The following is a 22,198-nucleotide window of genomic DNA, read 5'->3' as shown; positions in this document are numbered from 1 at the left end:
GGAGAATCACATGGACACAGAAGCCTGCCGGGCTATAGTCCACAGGGTCGCAAGGAGTTGGAAATGACTGAGCGACTAACTTGCACCTCACCCCACTCTGTTCAAGTTGAGGCTTGGACTGAGTGGGTTCAAATCCTGGTGGTGCCACTTGCCAGCTGGGTGGCCCTGGGCTGCCAAGTCTCAGATCCTCATCTGTAAAATGAGAAGGTGGCCTCCTCGCCGTTTCATGAGGCCCCAGAGAGTCACGTGTGGAGTGACGAGTGCAGACCACAGCACCCAGAACAATGTAGGTGCTCACCGTTCAGCCCCTCCCTTGGGTGTGTGGGTGTGTGTCCCTCTTCCGCTGGCTTGTAAAACTCGATGGACCGGAGCCGGGTGTGGCTCGTGTTTGGGTGCCCGTGGCACCTGGCACAGTAGGTGCCCTGCCTGTGTGTGTGTGTGGGTGGGGCTGGGCGAGGGGGCCTGCGGGTTAAGTTTGAGGATAGCCTGGCCCGCAGTGGATGCTCCCCATGTCTGTGGGGTGCTAGAAACTCCACGCACCTCCCCTTCTCCCCGGGCCAGGCAGCCACACCACCTCCGCTGCCCGGCAATAACAGCTGCGTGCCCTGTGCTTGCCCCGCAGACGCCAGCATGTCTCCGGACGCCACCAAGCCGAGCCACTGGTGCAGCGTGGCCTACTGGGAGCACCGGACGCGGGTGGGCCGCCTCTACGCGGTGTACGACCAGGCCGTCAGCATCTTCTACGACCTACCTCAGGGCAGCGGCTTCTGCCTGGGCCAGCTCAACCTGGAGCAGCGCAGCGAGTCGGTGCGGCGCACGCGCAGCAAGATCGGCTTCGGCATCCTGCTCAGCAAGGAGCCTGACGGCGTGTGGGCCTACAACCGCGGCGAGCACCCCATCTTCGTCAACTCCCCGACGCTGGACGCGCCCGGCGGCCGCGCCCTGGTGGTCCGCAAGGTGCCTCCCGGCTACTCCATCAAGGTGTTCGATTTCGAGCGCTCCGGCCTGCTCCAGCACGGCCCCGAGCCCGACGCCGCCGACGGCCCCTACGACCCCAACAGCGTCCGCATCAGCTTCGCCAAGGGCTGGGGGCCCTGCTACTCCCGGCAGTTCATCACCTCCTGCCCCTGCTGGCTCGAGATCCTTCTCAACAACCACAGATAGCGCCCCCGCCACCTGCCCCGCCGCCAGGGGGGGCCCCGTGCCCAGAGACACAGCCCCCACGGACGAACCCCCCCCAGATATCATCTACCTAGATTTAATATAAAGTTTTATATATTATATGGAAATATATATTATACTTGTAATTATGGAGTCATTTTTACAATGTAATTATTTATGTATGGTGCAATGTGTGTATATGGACAAAACAAGAAAGACGCACTTTGGCTTATAATACAGATATATTTTCTTTCTCTTCCTCCTTCCTCTTTATGTTTTTTTTTTTTTCTTTAAAGAAAATGATACAGCAGAGCCAGGTGGAAAAGCCTGGGTTTGGTGTCTGGTTTCTGAAATATTAATGCCCAGACAAAAAGCTAATACCAGTCACTCGTTGATAATAAAGTATTCGCATTATAGTTTTTTTTTTTTTAACTGTCTTCTTTTTAACAAAGAGGGATATGCAGGGTTTCCGTGGGTTTCTGACCAGTCAGGCATTTGAAACTTGATTTCAGTCTTTTAGTGGTTAAAGAATAGAGGGAATTACCTTGAAAAGGAAGGCAAGACCTATGTTTGTTCTTAAGACCAGAGAAGGTTCTGTTGACCCTTCCCTCCCATGGCTGTGGGGTTCCACAGGATTCAGGAGGAGGAGGAGGGGGAGTTTGTGGCCCATCCATCCTGGGTAAACGCTTCCAATCTGATGGGAGAGGCTCATGCTGTGGCCTACGCCAGCTCTCAGTCTGATGGGGAAGATGTGGGTCCATACCTCCCATCTCTGAGCTGTCTGCAAACTAGAGGACTAATTCTCACCACTTTGGGGAAATGATCTGTGGAAGAAAGACTGAGATGGTGGGTGTTGGACCCACTTAATGGCCTTGTGGAAGCTCCCTGAGCCCCAGGGTGAAACTCCCTTGTAGGACCTAAATAAGCTACCCTCCGATCCCTCACCAAGGAGGTCAGAACCTGCCCATCTGGGGCTGTCGTCATGATTGATGCAAAGGCAGGTGGTTTCTTTCTACTCTATAAAAGGTTCTGGAAGGGTAAATGACTAGCTCATGAAACAGACCAAGGTTTGAACTTACATCTAATTGTAGGACCAGAGCCATATTAAATTAGTTTCCTCTCTTGAGAAAACTCAAAAAAAGACGGCCTTCTTGGCCAAATAACTAAGGGGAATGTTACATTGTATATCTTCTTTCTTGGAGATTTACATTAGCCTATTAAATGCTCTGAGAAGTCCTGTGTATTATCTATTGCTGCGTAATAAATTATCCCAAAACTTGGCAGCTTGAAACAACTACCATTTATTATCACAGTTTCTGTGCTCAGGAATGCGGGAGCAGCTTAGCTGGGTGGTTCTGATTCAGGGTCTCTTGAGGCTGCAATCAAGCTGTCGGCCAGGGCTGCAGTCATCTGAGGCTTAACTGGGCCTGGAGGACCCACTTCCAAGCCTGCTCACGTGGCTGTTGGCTGGAGGCTTCAGTTCCTCACCACGTAGGCCTGTCCATTGGGCCACTCATGACGTGGCTTGCCTAAGAGCAACTGATCCAAAGGAGAGAGACCAAGTGTGAGGCTGCTGTGTTTCCTAACCTTATCTCGGAAGCGTCATTCCATCACTTCTGCCATGTTCTGTTGGTCACACAAACCATTCTTGCTACAGTATGTGTGTGTGTTGGTGGCAGATGTGTGTGTGTGTGGGAGAGGGGGTGGTGTTGCTACACAAAAGTGCCCGGAGGTGGGAATCATGGCCACCACATCCTCCAAGAACTACACTATTTTTACTTCATTTCCCAAAGTGCTATGCTAGCGGACTCCTTTCTACCCCTCTAATTCTGTCTCAGACCCAGGTCAGCCAGCCCAGTCCCTTTCACTCCCCTCTGCCACCCCAGACCCGAGCTTCCCAGGAGTCCCCGCTTCCTCTGCTGTCCCCGCTGTCCAGGCCTTGGTCCTCCTGGGGTGCAGTGGGCAGAGCCGTGCTGTGTTGGGAGGATGGGCCCGGAGTCACTGTATCTGTCTCCTTTTCAAGTCAGTGATTACTGACATGAACTGTTTGTGAGTCCTTAATACCACGGAGCGAGAACCTCTGCGAGGGTGTTCTTGGCCAGTCCCTCTTTCCAGAGGGAGAAATGGATGCTTAGGGGAATGCTGTCCTGTGCCCAAGCTCCCTGGGGAACAGGACACGTCTCTGTCTCAGATGTGGGCTGGGCGTCTTGTCCGATGTCCTCTCTTGTGCTGGTTGTGACTGGCTTTGCTGGAGTGGGCCTGACCCCTGGGGACCGTCCTTGAGTCTGGAGGGCTGAACTCTGGGGACCCAGGGGCCTCAACCTTGGAGCAGTCTTGCTCCCAGGCCTGCCCTCTGCCCAGCCTGGGAACCTCCCTGAGCTCCTTGGATGGCCTCAAGTGTTGCGGAGAGGCCTCATGGCTGCCTTTCTTAGCGGGGGTCTGAGGCTCCAGTTCTGGTCCTTCAGTTCACAGGGGGAAACCGAGTCCCAGACAGGACAGGCTGAGTTGCTGAGGTCACAAGTGGCAGCAGGACCTCCATCCTCCCCCTTTCCCAGTCGTGGTGCCTGCAGAAACTTTGTGGTTTTCCCCAGACCACCCAGGGATTGGTGACTCAGGCTCCAAAGACACTTTCTAAACAAGGCCCTGTCTCTGGAGAGCGTGGTGGGAGCCGGGTCGCTGCAGGCTCTGGGAAGTGCGGTGGGTGGGGTTTACTGCCCCCAGGCCCAGACCTAGGATGGGAACAGAGGGGGAATGGATTTCCTGCTATTGGCTAGATTTGGGGAGAGGCGTTAGTCCCTCCTTTGCCCCTCTCTCTCTGCTGCACAGCCCACCCCCATGTCCTGTCCCTTCCCTGCCTTAGTCTCTGAAAGTGTCTGGGGGTGAGGGTGTGCAAGGATGGGTCTATGAGCCAGAGGAGTACAGCTGGGAGGGGGAGGGGTCCTGGAGATCTTGTGTTCAGGTTTCAGGTGAGAAAACGCAAGGCTCAAAGAGGGCTATGAGGAGCCCAAGGTCACACAGCAAGTTTGGGGGCAGAACTGAGCCTGAATCCCAGGTCTCAGAATGCCTGATCTGGCTGCTTCCTCAATGTCTGGACACAGATTCCCTCATTACTCCAGAGGGTGTGCACACACCTCTGTTCACTTCTGGGAACTCCCCCCATCCCTTCCCACTACCTGTTCCGGAAGCTTCCATCCCACACATTTCAGAAGGCTTCATTGTTCTGGCTGTCTTTGGCTGTAACTGCCTTGTTCTAATCCAGACTCTGCCACTTACCACATAAAGTGATCTGAGGCATGTTACTTAACCTCTCTGTGCCCGAGTTTCCTCATCAGAATTACAAGAGTATTTCCATCCTAGGGTTGTCAGGAGGATTATGTGAATTAATACCTGTTAGGCAATGGCAGCCCACTCCAGGACTCTTGCCTGGAAAATCCCATGGACGGAGGAGCCTGGTAGGCTGCAGTCCATGGGGTCACTACGAGTCAGACATGCCTGACTTCACTTTCACTTTTCACTTTCATGCATTGGAGAAGGAAATGGCAACCCACTCCAGTGTTCTTGCCTGGAGAATCCCAGGATCGGGGGAGCCTGGTGGGCTGCCGTCTATGGGGTCACACAGAGTTGGACACGGCTGAAGCGACTTAGCAGCAGCAGCAGCAGGCACTCACAACTGGCATGTATTAAGCTCTCAGCAAGTGCCTTGAGGCCTAGAAAGCAGCTCAGGTTGCTAAGGAAAGCTGGGGTTAGGGTCTCAGCATGTATGAGGTCTCAGATTCAGATCTCCTAACTCACTCCTGGCTTGGGGCAGTCAGCTGACCTGGGAGAACCTCACTTTCCGCAGCAGGAATAGTCAGTGACCCACTTGGATGTCCATAGTCCAGGATGCCAGGGCCTCCACCAGCAGCTGCTGTGGCCTCTTGAATAGGCCTCCCTCCCTCTCCCGCCCCTTTCAGTCCACTCCTCACCCGGAGTCATGGTCTGCACCCAAATCTTTGTTTAACAAATAAGTAATTGACGTGTTTTTGGCTGTGCTGGGTCTTCGCTGCTGCTCAGGCTTTCCTCGAGTTGCGGGGAGCAGGGGCTTCTCTCTGGTTGCAGTGCACAAGCTTTTCGTTTCAGTGGCTTCTCTTGTAGCAGAGCGTGGGCTCTAGGGCGAGTGGGCTTCCGTGGTTGCAGCTGCCGGCTCCAGAGCACAGGCTCAGTAGCTGTGGTGCATGGGCAGCGTCGTTTCGCGGCATGTGGGTCTTCCTCGATCAGGGGTCGAAGCCATGTCTTCTGCGTCGGCAGGCGGATTCTTTACCACTGAGCCACCAGGGAAGCGCCTGCACCCAAATCTGACAGTGAACCTCTTCCATGTGATGGTGACCTCTCCGCTGGCTGCCTGTGTGTTTAGGACATAGCACTGCCTCTGAGAGGACCTAGCCCTGCCCTGAGTCGTCTTGGCCAAGTACCTTCAAACACCACACTCCAGACCTCTCTCTCCCCTCTAGGCCTTTGCCCAAACTGCCCCCTGCTCCCGACCATGCCCTGGCCTGCCCAGTGCAAGATCTGACCACGCTGCTGTCCCCTCTCTCCTCCCTAGGAGTCTCCTGGAAGCCAGAGATGTCTTATAACCCTGGTCTAGCCCAGTGCCGGACACAGAGGATGGGCTTTTTGGATGTTTGTGGAGTGAAAGGGTCATGGGAGTACTAGATGTGGGCGTGTTTTATAAACTCTGCAGGAATGAGCAGGCATCCAGAGGGGGGTGTGTTTATTAGTACCATGCATCTCCATGACAACCCCAGCTGACTTCTCCTTCTAGGCCTCTAAGAACCTTCACGCCCTCCACTAGCCTCAAGCCCCAGTCCTATAGTCTTATTTTACCCTCTTGGGGCTGTGATAGCAAGAATTCCTGATTTGGGATGGGGGAGCATCCTTTAATGATTTAGAGCACAGAATCAGAAAATGTCCAGAGTGGGAGGGCGTCTAGTTCCATTACTCTCATAGAACTGAAGCTCAGAGAGTCAGGCTACTAACCAGGGCCACACAGCAAGGCAATGGCCAGTGGAGGCCAAACCCTTGACCCGGGGCTCCTTTCAGAGTTGACCTCCCAGAGATGCTGTAAAGGCTTCTGAGAAACCTGCATTAGTCTGACCAAAGCAGAGGAGAGGCAAGCAGGTTAGTGGCAGAGATCATTTTTTGGTTGTGTCTGTTTTTAATTGTGGTTAAAAAAAAGAACATATATAGTGTAAATTTGACCAGTTGAACCATTTTGAAGTGTACAATGCAGTGGCATTAAGTGTGTTTGCACTGTTGCACAATCATCACCACTAACCCTCCCTAGAACTTTTTCATCTTTTCTATGATTTTGTGGTGAGTGTTATTATTGTGGTAAAATAGACATAGCAGAAACTGCAATTTTAACCAGTTTTCAGTGTGTGGTTCTGTGGCATTAAGAATATTCTCCTTGTTGTGTTCCCTATGCTTTTTAATAAAAGGCAAATGAAGACAAAGTTTTACAATTCTTCACCCTGAGATTGAGGGTTTTGCTGACTTCCGGCAGCCTGGATAACCCAGAGGAAGCTGAGTGTCACCTTGGCCTGGTTGGGGGCTTGGTGGAGGATACTGGGAAAAGGGGAGAACGGTGAAGGCTGACTGTCACCGGGAATGTGAGTTGAAACAGCCTCGCAGCCTTGCTGTTTTCAATGCAGGTCGTAGCGAGGCTAGTGGAGTGTAGATGAAATGCCTAGAATTTCTGAGTGTGAGACCAGGAGCTCATGGGCTGAGCAGAGGATACAGATCGTTTTTAATGTGACCTCCTTGACTCCCTGGGGGCACTGTGGGAGACCTGGCTGAATGGTGCTAGGAAAGCCTCCTCCCTGGGCTTTAATTTCCCTTCAAAAATGAAAGGTCTAAACCAGATGTCTTGATGATGCCTTCTGGAGGAGCCCAGGGGTTCTAGAGATCCCTCGCTGCCCACCCCAAAATCTAAGGTGGGCTTTCTTTTTTAGAAATTGTATATATTTATTTATCTTTGGCTGTGCCGGGACTTTTTTGCTGTGCCAGCTTTTCTCTAGTTGCGGTGAGCAGGGGCTAGTCTTCTTTGCGGTGCGCCGGCTTCCCATTGCAGTGGCTTCTCTTCTTGCGGAGCACAGGCTCTGGAGCACAGGCTCAGTAGTAATACACGGGCTCGGTTGCTCCAAAGCATGTGGGGTCTTCCTGGACCAGGGATCGAACCTGTGTCTCCTGCATTGGCAGGTGGATTCTTTACCACTGAGCCACCCAGGGAAGCCCTAGGGTGGGCTTTCATATTGGATCTGCTGAGAGGAGCTGGGGCGCTTGCTAGTAATAGAACCCTTACTTTGTTTAGCAATAAGCATAACAGTTTCATTTATTAAGGGACTTGTTATTAATATATACTAAAGTGTTAGTCACTCAGTCATATCTGACTCTTTGTGACACCATGATCTATAGCCTTCCAGGCTCCTCTGTCCATGGAATTCTCCAGGCAAGAATACTGGACTGGGTTGCCATTCCCTTCTTCGGGGGATCTTCCCCACCCAGGGGTCAAACCTGGGTCTCTGCGTTGCAGGCAAATTCTTTACCATCTGAGTGTTGTATACTAGGCACTTTGTATTATCTCATTTAATCCTTATCCCTGATCCATAGGTGAGGCTCAGGGAAGTTAAGCAAGGTCATACAGCTAATAAGTATCAGATGGAAGATTCCCACCAAGATCCCTGGTTCCAGAGCTGGTGTTCCTATCTACCCATCCGGACCCCCCTCATCCTGTGAATAAATGGTGCACTTCTGAACTTGACTGAGCACACAAGCTTTGGAGGCAACTCCCGCGGCTCCAGGCCCAGCTCTGCCTCCAGCTAAGTGACTTCGGATAAGTTATTTAAGGACTCTGTGCCTCAGTTTCCTCATTTGTTAGAATGGACACCTTCTAGGATGGTTAGGAAGATGAAATTAAATGGGTTTCTATTTGTGAAGCGGTTAGAATAGGACCTGCTTATAGTGCCATTTAGCATTTGTTGAATTTTTAAAATACTGTATTTATTGCCAGCTTTGGGGGGTCAGTTTTGCTTGAACCAGCGCATTAATTGGGAATGTTTATTTGTCACAGTTTCACTTTCGAGCTCTCATCTTTGAGCAGTGATCTTTGAGCTTCAGGAATGCCTAGGAAAACATGCATATAAACAGCACTGCGTCCTGCGTGCAGGGCAAGCGGTGTTAGCACTGCAGACGAAACACAGCTACTCGTGAGCGTTTGCAGGGAAGGGGGAAGAAAGACCTTCTCCGCTGGCCATAGAATGTTGGCTAGGCTCCTTAAATTGTCTAAAATGGGCAGCAGTTTGGTGCTTTCTGAGCATGTGTACAGGAATCAGATCCTTCGGAAGTGGCAACCCCACCCCCGCCCCGTTCCCGCTTCGCTCTCCTCCTCCACCCGTGGAGCGGTGATGCTTGCCGTTCCTGGCCCTCATGACAGCTCTTTTGACTCTTTAAGAATCCCCAGCTTTGTGCTGCCCAACATATAATGTCAATACACGTCAAAAACCACATTGGATCCCCAGAAAGCCGAGTGGCGCCTTGGTGACAGGCCTCGGCTGGCTCCCAAGCTCTCTGCACTCTGGGGCTCCGGGGCTGAGGTCTGACCCTTGGGCTCCTTGGCCCCATCTGGGCTCACAGCCCGGGTCTCTGCCAGGCCCTGGCTGTGCTGAGGGGTGTCCCTGCCACAACTTGCAGGGAGGAAGAACCAGCTTGAGCCACACAAGGATTTTTAAACTGAGGAATTAGTCTGCATATTTGGGATCTCATTCTATCCGAGTCTGAGGCTGGAGATTCCCAGGGGTCTTCCACTCGGGGAGGGCTCTGGCCGGCCTGGCCCTAGCTTAAGCAGGCGATGTCATCAAACATCCCCTGGAACAGTTTCTAAGCCTCAGGGGTGGGCTCCCAAGTGACCAGGATAAGCCAAAGGCCTTTGAGGTGAGTCTGTTCTGGAATTTGTCATGGTTAGGGTGAGAAGAGCCATGAAAACCATCTCTGAATTAGAGATTTTGCCACATTCTCTGTCAAGCCTTCTGTCTGAACTGCAGTTGCTGAGGAATTTGGGCCAGTTTTGGAGAGAAGTGGGAAGCTTTGATGTCTGAATCCTAGCCCCACCATTTTCCACTCTCTCTGAACTTTTCATGTGTTTCCTCTGGGCTGTGGTTTTCTCATACATAAAATGAGAATGATATCCTCTATCACGTAGGGACCAAATGAGAAAGCTTGTAGTGTGGGGAGATAATTCTCCATGGGACTCTCTAAGAATCTTGGCAGCAAAGGCACAGACTGCTTGTATTCCAGACTCTTTCTTCCAGGATATATGATAACCAAGAGCCTTAGAGATAGTGTCTCCCTCTGGTGCAAAGGACAGGCATTTTACTACCCCTTATAAAAGATCTGGGTTCCCAAGCTTAGGATTCTGCTCCTATAAAGCACCCTACTGGGTGTGAAGTTGTCGCTTGTCCCTCTTTGCATCACAAGAAAACCAGTGCAGACATGCTGCAGCAGTGACCTGAGTGCTGGAAATCTGTCGTCTTTGAACCAGGCGTCTCATGTCTTCCATCAGCATCCAGGAAACAGGGCAAGCTAACTTATTGTCTTACAAATTGGGGAAAGTCTTAGATTCTTCATAGACTTTGACAGTGATGCAGGAGGGATGTTGAGAGAGACGTGGCTTTCTGGATGAGGAAAGAGGAGGGTCTTACAAGCCAGTTAATGGAATTTTGAGGAAGTCCATGGAACTCAGTAGCAAATATATTGATCAAGATGTATGGCCAATTGGGCAATAAAGTGAAGTGAAGTTGCTCAGTCGTGTCCAACTCTGCGACCCCATGGACTGTAGCCTACCAGGCTTCTCTGTCCATGGGATTTTCCAGGCAAGAATACTGGAGTGGGTTGCCATTTCCTTCTCCAGGGGATCTTCCTGACCCAGGGATCAAACCCAGGTCTCTCGCAATGCAAGCAGATGCTTTACCCTCTGAGCAATAGATGTCCCTATATTTTATTGCCTTTTATTGAGGAGGATTGGGGAGGTGGTTTCAGGCTGAGTGCTAAGAAGGAGATTCAAAGACAGCTGCCAAAATGTTTCCCTGACCATGGTTAACTCTCTTCCAGGTAGTGGGACTTCCTTGTCAAGGTAACGTTCAATGTCAGTTTCCCCCATCAAAACGAGCCACCACTAGAGTTTCTCCTGGGGGATTGAGGTTGCTCTTGCCTTTTAGATAGCAGTTATGGAGATGGGTACTTAACACTGAGAAAGAAGAGAAATTCACCACCGACATGGACAGGAACCAGAGGAATCCTTAGAACTTCAGCTGGTTCACTTGGGACAAGAGGGTGGCCCAGGTCACGCTCCTTAGGGAAGAATGATGACTCAGCCCCTCATACAGTGTATCCTACCGACTTTAGATCCAGGCAGAGATGACAGTCAGAAGTCTTTAAGTGGGTCCTGGCTGCTCTAAGGTAATTTTGACTTTCTTGGGGAAATTTCCCTGAGACAAAATCCAGGAGGAAACCATAGGTGGAGAATGGACTGGTATCAGGGCTCTTTCCCCTGCAGGTTGGGTTTGTCCCGATGGTGTCCACTGGGCAGCGGCAGCTACTCCGCATCAGTGTGCCAGCTCTGCGAATGGGCACAGCCGCTGTGCTCAGTGGGCAGAACTCAAGCCTGTTCTCATAGCTCCAGCCAACAGTCCTCTTGATGGAGCTTGTTATAGTTTTGCTGTCTCTTGGATCTGACCAATGACCTGGCTGTTTCATTTGTCACTAGGAGAACTACAAACTGGCAAATTAAAGACACCTCTCTATAGGGACACAAACTGTTGCCACTAATTGAGCCTGCTGATTGAACTTCGTGGGTCACTCCTGCAGATGCCTGTTGGAAATGGTCTGTTCTCTGATGAGACTGACTGGCATGCCTGCCCTAGCCAGCCTGCCCCCTGTTGCTGCCCGAACCTATCCCCTACCAGACATGACTACCCTCAGAGACCTGAGCAAGCAAAGGATGGCATGTTTCTACACAGTCCACCAGGCCTGAGACTGCTGCCCAAAGCTGACCTGTAAGCATGAACCTTGGCTGCTGATGGGAGATTGACTGCTTCAGACCTCTGACCCCGTCTTGGGGCTGTGGGTGTATGCTTCCATGCTGTTGACACATTTTTAAGTTATGTTGTCACTGGCAGCCAGATCAGCCAATTCCAGCCACAACATTTTGGCCCCAAAGCTGATCTGGGTCATGTTTTCGCATTCAGGGCCATTTACAGTTTAACAACGGTGCAGAAGACACTTGACAAGGGGCTGATGGTCAAAGTGTTCATGACCGTCCCTGTTCCCTGCCGTTCACAGGGATGGTCTTGGTTGGGTCAACATTCCCAACTTTCTCTCCCTCCCCTCTTCTTGGTCCACACACCTGAATAAGGCAACTTGGTCATTGATTGTGACTGTTCCCAGAAAGGGATCACCTAACTCTGGGTCACCTCCTGGGTAATAACCAGGATGAAAAGGGTTGGGGGTGGATTTGAGGAGATTCTGCCCGAATAATTCCTGGGCCAACGACTTCTTAGCTTCCCTGAATGGCCAGCCTAGTTAATGCACCCTATGCTTGGTAGTCTGACCAAAAGGGGATTCAAATGGAATTCTCGTTAGTTTTTATTAAAGTGCCTTGCCACTCAGTGTACCTGGCCCTTCTGGGTGAAAGATCTGGGTACAAGTAGAGGGTGAGTGTGGAAAAGATAGATTCTGGGAGAGAACACATAGCTTTTGTGGCGGTGGAGCGAAAAGCAGCAACCCAGCACCTGGGAAGGGAGCACCTTGCATGCCAGGACCTTCTTCACAATGGGCAGCACCCGTGCAGCCTGCCATGTTGGTGTGCATGCCTTAAATGCACTGCTGGACTAGCTATCTACCACCAAATAGCACTGACTGTGATTTGATCACTCTTTCTCTTAACCTTCCCAAACCAAGAAGTTATGGGAAACAGCATGAGATATCCCCTATTCCTGCACCTCCCATGCAGAACACCTGTCAGCACCTTGGAATGTCTGCCTCACCCAGCTTCCATCACTCAGGCATCTGGTGGAACTGATGGTGTTGACAAATAGGACAGGTTGGACTGACTAGTTTGGGGAGATAGTCTTTCTAAAAACAATGTAGTTTGTTACACAGCAGTAAATAACTGGTACACCATCAGTTCTCTCGTTTCATGCTCCCAGCAATGCTTTAGCATCTGTGGGATGATGCCTGTTTTATAGATGAGAAGCAAAACCTCTGAGAGGTCAAGTGATTGCCTGAAGGTCACACAGCCACGTGGTGGTGCTGGGTTGTAACTGGGTCTGCCTGACTCTTGTTCCAGTGCTCATTAGCTTTCCCTCACCTAAGGTGCTGGGATTCTTTCGTGTGCGTTGAAGACACTGGCTTGTAGAATTTCATGCCTCTCAGCCAGTGCCCTGACTCTGGACACCATGGTTGGGAGGCTGAGAAGGCTGGGGAAGCATAAAGCAGCCAAAGGGCGTCCTACCACCTTCTCCCCACAAGGGAGTGGTCTCAGTTTCTTTATCTATGAAATGGGTCTAATACTTGTTTTGACAGAGTGGTTGCAAGGAATAAATGAACTTGGAAGCAGGAAAGTGCTTTGGAAAACAAGATGGGAACTGATGCAAGCAATGATGTGGTCTGAGACACGACCTAGAAGAGAATAAGAGCTTGATAGAGGGCTGGGAGGACTTCCCTGGTGGCTCAGTGGTAAAGAATCTGCTGCAATGCAGGAGACCTGGACTCAATCCCTAGATCAGGAAGATCTCCTGGAGGAGGAAATGGCTACCCCTCCAGTGTTCTTGCCTGGAGAATTCCATGGACAGAGGAGCCTGGTGGGCCACAGTTCATGGGGTTGCACAGTGTCAGACTTGACTGAAGGGATTAAACAGCAGCAGCAGCAGCACCAGCAACAGAGGGCTGGGAGGGAAAGAAAGCAGAGCAGAAAGGGCTAGTCAGACACACACACTGGCCCAGTGTTCTTTTATAAACTGTTGTTTATCCGCTCTGATACCACCTGCCTTCCTGGGCCTTACACCTGGCCACTCCTTTGGGTTAAGCAGGAGACTTAACCTTTAGGGCAGTGGTATGGTACTGACATAAACTGAGTCCCCCTCCCACTGATGGAATACTCACACTGGACCCTCATGCTAGCACTTTCTACAGATATGGCTGTCCCCTTTTATAGATATGGAAGAATGAGGCTAGCAAGAGCTCAGGACTTTGCCTGAGGTCTCACAGGAAATAAGGCATAGAGCTAGGGTTCGACTGAGATCACTGCTGCTTCAAAATCTGGTGGCCTTTGGGCTCCGAGGTTTTTGTATCCTAGACTTTCACCCCCAGAGCAGCCAAGCACGCCAAGACTGGGACCAGGGCAAAGGGGCTCAGAATGCTCCCTGGTGGGTGGTGTCTCACAGGGACTGGAGGCCAGGGCTCGCTTGTTTGAGGACAGACTTCCAGGCTTGGAAGGGGCAGCCCCAGACCACCTTGGCTCCGTCACATGATCTTTCTGTGGCATCGCCGTCACCCCCTCATAGCGGATCCCTCCACAGGCCTCTAGGAACTCCCTTTGTTCCCTCTCTATGCTGCAGCCAGATGGATCTTCCTAAAACGCAGCTTAGTCAGTCATTCCTCTGCAAAAAGCTATCCTTTGGCTGCCCATCAAAGTCCAAGCCCCTTGTGGGATGTATCAGGCCCTTCTCAGTCCCTCACCCTCCCAGGTCTGAACCAACCATGTTCCCTAAATAGGCCAAACTGATTTGTGACTCCAAACCTTTGCTAATTTTTGAAAAAATATTTATTATTTATTTATTTGGCTGCACTGGGTCTTAGCTGTGGCGCACAGGATCTTTAGTTGCTGCATGTGTGGGATCTAGTTCCCTGACCGGACCTCGAACCCCCCAGCCCCCTGCATTGGAAGTGTGGAGACTTAGCCACTGGGTCACCAGGGAGGTCCCTCCAAGCCCCTGCTTATGCCGTTCCCTTTTCTAGATGCCTTTCACCCACTCTGGCGCTTCACTGTGAGACTCCTTCCCTTTCAAGTTTGGAATATCTTATGAGTATTTAACACAACAGGAGATAAGCATGTGTGTTATAAATGGCATGATGAGGACTGTCTTCTTCCACCCAGGCACCCTTGGGTCACCTATTTGTTGAGTGCCTTTGTGTACAGAAGGTATCGCTGGAGGGCTGGGGGCGTCTTCAGGTGGTGACGGCACAGTGTCTGAGGCTGCTACACTTTGCGGAATCTCCTAGAAAGGACTTCCCTGGTGACTCAGACAGTTAACAATCTGCCTGCAGTGCAGGAGACATGAGTTCGATCCTTGGGTCAGGAAGATCTGCTGGAGAAGGGAAAGGCTATTCCAGGGTTCTTGCCTGGGGAATTCCATGGATAGAGGAACCTGGTGGACTACAGTCCATAGGATCACAGAGTCAGACATGACTGAGTGACTCACACTTTCACTTCTAGAAAGGAGGTTTTGCTTTATGAGTGGTGCCTAGGAAACCAAGGAGATGGACGAGTGTAGTGGGGAGGAGGGAGACGGCAATGGCACCCCACTCCAGTACTCTTGCCTGGAAAATCCCATGGACGGAGGAGCCTGGAGGGCTGCAGTCCATGGGGTCGCTAAGAGTCGAATACGACTGAGCGACTTCACTTTCACTTTTCACTGTCATGCATTGGAGAAGGAAATGGCAACCCATTCCAGTGTTCTTGCCTGGAGAATCCCAGAGATGGGGGAGCTTGGTGGGCTGCCATCTATGGGGTCGCACAGAGTTGGGCACGACTGAAGGGACTTAGCAGCAGCAATGGGGAGGAGAGAGAATAGCTCCACCTTCACCTCACACTATAGAGCAGAACAAATTCCAGATGGCTGAGACTGCCAAATGTGAAAACAAACCATGAAATAACTAGAATAAAATGTTCATGATTTTGATCTCTGGATGGGAAGGGTCTCTAAGCACCAACAGTCACGGAAGAAATTATACAGAAAAAGATGTATGTATATGTTTGTGTGCGTGAGATCAGAAATTTCTGTATATCAAAACATCCCATAAATAGAATTAAAATAACAACACATATGTAAAGATCCCTGGCAAATCAAAAAGAAAAAAATTTAAGAAACTCAATAGGAAAAAAAAATGCACAGTGGACATGAAAAGAAAATTAATGAAGGGGAAAAAATGTGACTAAGTTTATGTTTATATTTGAAAGTAAGTATCTAAAAATATGTTTAACTTCTTTAGAAAACAAAACCTCAATTAAAACTGCAAGATGTTATTTTTCACTTATCACCTTGGCCAGACTATAAAAAAATAGCCCTCAACGGGGCTGAGATGGAGTGAGGTAAATAAGATGAATGTACTTCTATGCTGATGGGCCAACAAACTGGGGCGGGGGGGGTGGGGGGGGTGCAGTTTTCAGGAAATCAGTTTCTCAATATGGATTAAAAGCCTTAAAAATGTTATGCCCTCTGTGCCAGCAGTTCTGCCTCTGGGGATTTTTCCTGAGGAATATTCATTTGGTATGGCAGCAAAAATTTTAAAAGTCTAACTGTCCAATATAAGAAATTACAGAAATAATGGCACATCCATGTGACAAAATTTTATGCAGCTTTTTAAAATCATGTTTAATTCTTCTTTTTTTATGTTTAATTGCTAATGGCAATTGTGCCTGAGAAAATGGGAGAGAAGATCAAAGTGAGCTGGGGGAGTATTTTCTTTCCAATTTCTATTTTTCTGAACTATTCATCCTACCATCAGCATGTGTTATAAAGAAAACTATCATGTTTTAGAATCTTCAATTATCTGGAAAGTTTATGATATAATGACAAATGGGAAAAAAAACCTAGTGATAAATCTATACATATACAAAGTACTTCATTTCCGTATGTACATAGATAATACAGTAAGCACTGAAATTCCACCCCTGACACATATATATCAATATTGTGATATTAATGCATAAACATGTATATTAAATATATCCAGTGAATATTTCTGGGTTGTGGAGTTAGGGGTAGTTTTAGCATTCGTTTTTTTTAAAACTACTTTCCCATGTTTTTAAAATTTTCTACAATGAGCATGCATTATCTTTATTATATTATATTAAACTTTATTATAAATTATAATTATAAAACCAGACTCTCCACTATAAACATTGAACCACAAGGGATTTGGTGTTAAGTCTTAATTAAACATTTCTATCTGCCAGTATTCTTCTTAGTTGAAGTTTGACTGTATTAAATGACAATAAATGAAACTTACATTTTTTTCCCCATTTCTTTGGCGGTGCCCCATGGCATGTGGGATCTTAGTTCCCAGACCAGGGCTGGAACCCGCGCCCCCTACATTGGAAGGGCAGAGTCTTAACCACTGGACTGCCAGGGAAGTCTGACCTTACATTTGTGTAGTGTACTTCCACCCCTCAACTATCTGCCTTGACCTCTATAGCACCTCTGCAAAGTCCTGGGAAAACTTCACAAGACATAATGGGAAAAGTGTACACACACACACACACACACACGCACAGCTGAGGCACAGTCTCGATGGCTCCAGTCTCATATAAGCCCCACACTGTGGCTTTAGGTGGCCAGGCCACAGCATGGCTTTCTATCTGGGCTCCCTGGCCTTGCTGCCATCTGTCAGGTCCAGGTGGGAGTTAGCAGGGTAGGAGGGGGAGAGAGGCACATGCCCGCAGTTCCCAGAAGGGTGATGGGGCGCATTTCCTCTCTCACTTGGCTTTCAGAGAAGACTTTTCGGCTGCTCTCCCTGGAAGACCCCACCCTGATCAATGAGGCTGCTGTCCCTCTGAATGCCGCACAGACCCGCCCTTCTCAGCTCAACAGTGGAGTTGGCGAAAAAAGGACATTTCCTTGGAAGAACAGAAGACCATGCTTCCAGGGTAACTGCTTTCCATTCTTTCAGTCATTAGGTTCATGTGTGATGGGTTTCTGGGGTACTCGGGATACAGACGGTTCTGTGAGCCTCAGCACTGGAACCCTAGTTCACAGATAGACTGAGAAACCTTTGAGGGAGAGGGGACACAGGTCAAGCAGGATTATGGGGCAACATTGCATTAGACATGTCGTTGCTACATGCTAGAGGCCATGCCATAAAAGAGTTTAGAAAGAGAATAATAATGTGGATGAGGAGGAGGAAGTAACTATTGTTTATTGAGCACTGTCTATTATGTGCCATCTGTAATCTCACTTAATTATCCCATCATCCCTGTGAAATAGGTAATGTTATGTCCAATTTACAGATGGTGAAACTGAGGGAGGTAAAGTAACCTCCAGATACTCAGCAAGTAAACAGCAGAGCTGGAATTCAAATCTAGGTGTTTCTTCCCCCTAAGCTAATGTCCAGAACTTACCTGGCACATAGTATTCTCAATGGGAGTTGTTTGAAATAGATGGACTTAAGGAATATCTTCTGAAGGCCAAATCATGGCTCACGTGCTTTTTACATGATATCTCATTTAATCTCCACAGCAGCCTTTGTGGGGTATGTGTAATTATTACCATTTTATAAATGAGAAAACTGAAGCTCAGAGGTTTGTTGAAGGTCAAACAGAGCCAAATAAAGACCTTTTTTAGGGACGCACTCCTGGGGAGAATGAATCAGGAACAAACTGGACCCAGGGGCCAGAAAGGACTAGGGAATGGGGTGGGGCAGGGCGAGCTGGTAACCGGATGCTGTCTTCACCCACAGGAGGCAGTAGAGGGTCCATGGGTAACTATGATTTTGGACAAGCCACCCTGGCCTCAATTTCTTCATCTGAAAAATGGAACCACCAATATCTACTATATCTGGGCTTCCTAGATGGCATTAGTAGTAAAGAACTTGCCTGCCAACACAGGAGACTCAAGAGATGTGAGTTCGATCTCTGGGTCGGGAAGATTTCCTGGAGGAGAGCCTGGCAACCCACTCCATATTCCTGCCTGGAGAATCTCATGGACAGAGGAGCCTGGTGGGCTACAGTCCTTGGGGTCACAAAGAGACGGACATGACTGAGCGACAGCACGCATATTACCTACTATATGGGGCCGTCAAGAGGATTACGTGAGATAATGCGCATGACTTGCTTAAAGCAGTGCCGAGCTCACAGAGACCGGCAGGCAAATGTGAGACCCCGCTCCTTCCACCCACGCCCCTTCCCCTTCTCTGTTGGTCTCTGTCAGCTGGCCAGTATTCCTGGTATCTGGAAGACCACTTTGGCATCGCATCTACTGGTCCCGGTCCCAGACCCAGCACCAGTGTGTCGTCAGGGTTCATGGACTGAGACCCGGCTGAGCTGCTCCCTGGCTGTTTGACCCAGGTGGCTCAGAGGTAAAGAATCTGCTTTCCAACGCAGGAGATGCAGGAGGGGCAGTTGTGATCCCTGGGTTGGGAAGATCCTCTGGAGGAGGAAATGGCAGCCCACTCCAGTATTCTTGCCTGGAAAGTTCCATGGACAGAGGAGCCTTGTGGGCTGAAGTCCACGGGGTCGCAAAGAGCCAGACACGACTGAGCGACTGAGTGCCCCCCCACCCAGCTTATTTACTCTGTCTGACCCTCGGTCTGGGCTTTCAGGTCAGGATTGGCGGGGGCAGGGAATGCTGCCTGGACCATCTCCGGGGCCCCGCCATACCCACGTGAGCCACTCAGCGCCCCCACACTGGCTCTCTCCCCCAGCCTGTACCCCCTCCGCCCTGACCCTGCGCACGAAGCCTCTGGAGGCCGAAGAAGCTACCTACTCCCCAGGGACTGTCCTGGAGGCTCCCTTCCCTAGCCATGCCAGCTGACAGACCAATCCTTCTTCCTCCCACAGCCCCTGGTAGGGGCCCTCCCACTCCAGCAGGGGACAGGAAAGTGACTCCGTCCCTACAGCCCCCTGCTCAGACTCACACTTACAGTCTTGCTTTGGAAAAAGGGTGGTTTTCATTTCTTCTCTTTTCTCCTTTTCCTTCAAGTGCTCTTACTCTTCTGTCCCTGGGCTGTCTCTCCCACGGGCCTCTGTGGTCTGGGCCAGGAGTCTGTGGCCAGCCCTTCTCCATCACCTCCCGCTGGAGGGTCTCGCCATCAGGGCGGGCTGTGTGGCCCTACTGTGCGTGGTGGGAAAGAGGCTGGCCTCTGGAGGCCCCAGCTGGCCCCCTATTATATTGGCTTCTATTAAACTGAAACACATAGCACATCTATTACACAATAAACCACAGCTATTTCATGGATCAAATTAAGTTTTATTTGGGCAAATTACAACCTTTCCTACAGTCGTGCCTTTGTGAGGCCATTCCTTTTTAATAAAAGCGAGCATTTCTGGGGCTAGCCCTCCTGGACCAGAGCTCCATGGTGGGTTGGGGGCTCCGGCCAGGGCTGGCAAGGGTGTATATGTGTGTGTGTGATGGGAATTCTTGGGGCCCCTCTTGGGAATGGATTTGACCACCTTCTCCCGCTGCCTCTCCATCCTGAGGTTGCCATGGAAGTCTGCAGAGAACTCCTCATTAAACAAGAAAAAAAGCAGCAGCAGCAACAGGAGGAAAGCATTTCCCGGAATCCGGGAGGAAGCGTGAGTCACCAGGCCCGCTAAGTGAGCCCTGCGTGGCCACTGCAGCGCCTGCCCAGGAGGCCTGGGGAGCGGGGCCAGCCGCCAGGACTGCGCCAGGCCTGCCCGCATAGACATGCCCACTGCCCAAGCTGACGCAGGCTCCAGGAATGCAAACAAAGCTGGGTGGAGGGGCCTTCTGAGGGCCAGGGCGCTGGGCCAGGCAGGAGGGAACCGGCCTGGAGGAGAGGCCTGCGGAGGGGCCTCAGGCCCCTGACGAGCCCCTGTCTGGTGTCCTTGGAGCCCAGGCTGCTGGAAAGGTACCCCCTCCTGGTATGACTGCCCTGGCACTGCCAGCTCTGGCCTGGCCTCCAAACTCCTCCTTTTGGGGTAGGGACAAGAGTTCCCCTAGGTCAGAGGGTTTCCAAATTGGTCCCTGGATCAGTGGCATAGCATCACCTGGGGACTGGTGAGAAATGCAGAGTCCCAGACCCCCACCCCAGCCCTGCTAATCAGAAACGCTGGGGTGGAGGCCAGAGAGCTGAGGTTTAACAAGCCCTCCCAGGTGACTCTGATGTGCGCTCAGGTTTGAGGACCACTGTACTTCATTTTCTCCAAGGCAGCTTCAAACCCACATCTGCTGGTTATTTATTGACCAAATTAAGAGGTAATGCTTAAGGAGCGCCTTCTGTGTGCCAGACCCCAGGCTAACCGCTTGACGCATGCTTGCTCATTCACTCCCCACGTCAACCCTGTGACATCATCTTCTGTGATCATTTCTCCATCTTACAGGTGCCATAAGCACTGCTTTTTAGCCAGAAGCCAGTGCTCTGGGACCTTGTAGGTGATGGGAGTTGCGGGGCTCAACTCAGATTTGGCCCATGTTGATTAACTGGTTTACAGAGTCCTATCCAACTCTTTGTGACCCCATGGACTGTAGCCCCCCAGGCTCCTCTGTCCATGGGATTTTCCAGGCAAGAATACCGGAGTGGGTTTATGAGGCTGACCTTTCCCTGTGCAACTTTTCTCAAATGCCCTTCAGAGACTATGCTGCCTCCTGAGAGGTGGTGGTGGAGAGAGCTCTCATTCCAGAACTGGGAGGGATCAGGCAGGTGAAGCCTGAGAGGTAGGGTCCTGTAGTGTCTTGTTTCTCCAAATGTGGTCTCTGGGCCAGCAGGGATCAACATTACCCAGGAGACTGTTAGAAATTCGAAATCTAGGGCCTTGCCCCAGAACTGCTGAATCCAAATCTGCATTTAAATAAGATCCTTCTGGTTTGTGTGCACATTCAGGTTGGAGAAGCGGGGTGAGGCACACAGACGTGTCCCCCAGCCTTGTCCTGCCACATAGAGGGGCAGGATAACAGGACCTGCACCAGCCTCAGCCCAGCTCCCAGAGAGGGCAATGGCACCCCACTCCAGTACTCTTGCCTGGCAAATCCCATGGACGGAGGAGCCTGGTAGGCTGCAATCCACGGGGTTGCTAGGAGTTGGACAGGATTGAGCAACTTCACTTTCACTTTTCACTTTCATGCATTGGAGAAGGAAATGGCGACCCACTCCAGTGTTCTTGCTGGAGAATCCCAGGGACAGAGGAGCCTGGTGGGCTGCCGTCTATGGGGTCGCACAGAGTCGGACATGACTGACGCAACTTAGCAGCTGCAGCAGCAGCAGCAGCAGCCCAGCTCCCATGGTCTCGGCTCCCCTGTTAGCACCAGCATCCCCTGAAGACCCTGGAGGGAGCCTCCAGCCCTTAACACCCACAGGCACACTAATACAGTGGGAGGGACTCTCCCTCTGATAAGCCCGCTTCCCAGAGCTGAGGATCTTAACTCCTTCACCCTTCCTTCCTAGAATGTGCATGTATGTGTGTGCTCAGCTGTATCTGACTCTTTGCGACCCCAAGGACTGTAGCCCCCGAAGCTCCTCTGTCCATGGAATTTTCCAGGCAAGAATACTAAAGCGGGTTGCCATTTCCTCTTCTGACCCAGGAATCAAACCCCCGTATCCCATGTCTCCTATGTTGGCTGGTGGATTCTTTACCGCTGAGCCACCCAGGAAGAATATGCACTCTGCGTTCAAACCCAGACTTCACCACTTACTCTGATTATTGTTGCAAACTTCTAGTTCCTTGGTTTTCCTTTTCCATAAAAGAAAGTGAAAGTGAAGTCACTCAGTCATGTCCGACTCTTTGCGACCCCATGGACTGTAGCCTACCAGGTTCCTTCATCCATGGAATTGTCCAGACAAGAGTACTGGAGTGGGTTGCCATTTCCTCCTCCAGGGGATCTTCCCAACCCAGGGATTGAACCTGGGTCTCCTGCATTGCAAACAAGTGCTTTTACCATATGAGCCACCAGGGAATAGGGTAACAATATTTCCTGGATCATACATTTTTGTTGAGCAGGTTAAATCTATGAATACACATCAAGTACTAGGAACGATGCTTGGCGCATAA

The 22,198-nt window shown here is 50.5% G+C and overlaps 1 protein-coding gene and 1 long non-coding RNA gene across 3 annotated transcripts in view; one reads left to right on the top strand and one right to left on the bottom strand.

Moving 5' to 3' along the window:
* The window catches only part of SMAD6 (SMAD family member 6), a 76,561-nt gene extending 74,984 nt beyond the window's left edge, over window positions 1-1,577 (top strand). For both annotated transcript variants that reach the window (XM_018053608.1, XM_018053607.1), the window contains one exon: window positions 623-1,577. In XM_018053608.1, coding sequence (XP_017909097.1) covers window positions 623-1,164 — 542 coding nt within the window. In that variant the 3' untranslated portion in view covers window positions 1,165-1,577. The remainder of the gene's footprint in view (window positions 1-622) is intronic.
* On the bottom strand, window positions 1,437-19,409 carry LOC108636838. The gene is made up of 2 exons (XR_001918599.1): window positions 19,114-19,409; window positions 1,437-2,700 (listed from the first exon to the last, which is right to left on the bottom strand). It is a non-coding gene; the product is annotated as an uncharacterized LOC108636838 (long non-coding RNA).

This window comes from Capra hircus, chromosome 10 (genome assembly GCF_001704415.2).
Source record: "Capra hircus breed San Clemente chromosome 10, ASM170441v1, whole genome shotgun sequence".
Taxonomy (NCBI): domain Eukaryota; kingdom Metazoa; phylum Chordata; class Mammalia; order Artiodactyla; family Bovidae; genus Capra; species Capra hircus.
The sequence above is the reverse complement of the archived record's forward strand: the minus strand, read 5'-3'. Positions and strand labels throughout refer to the sequence as shown.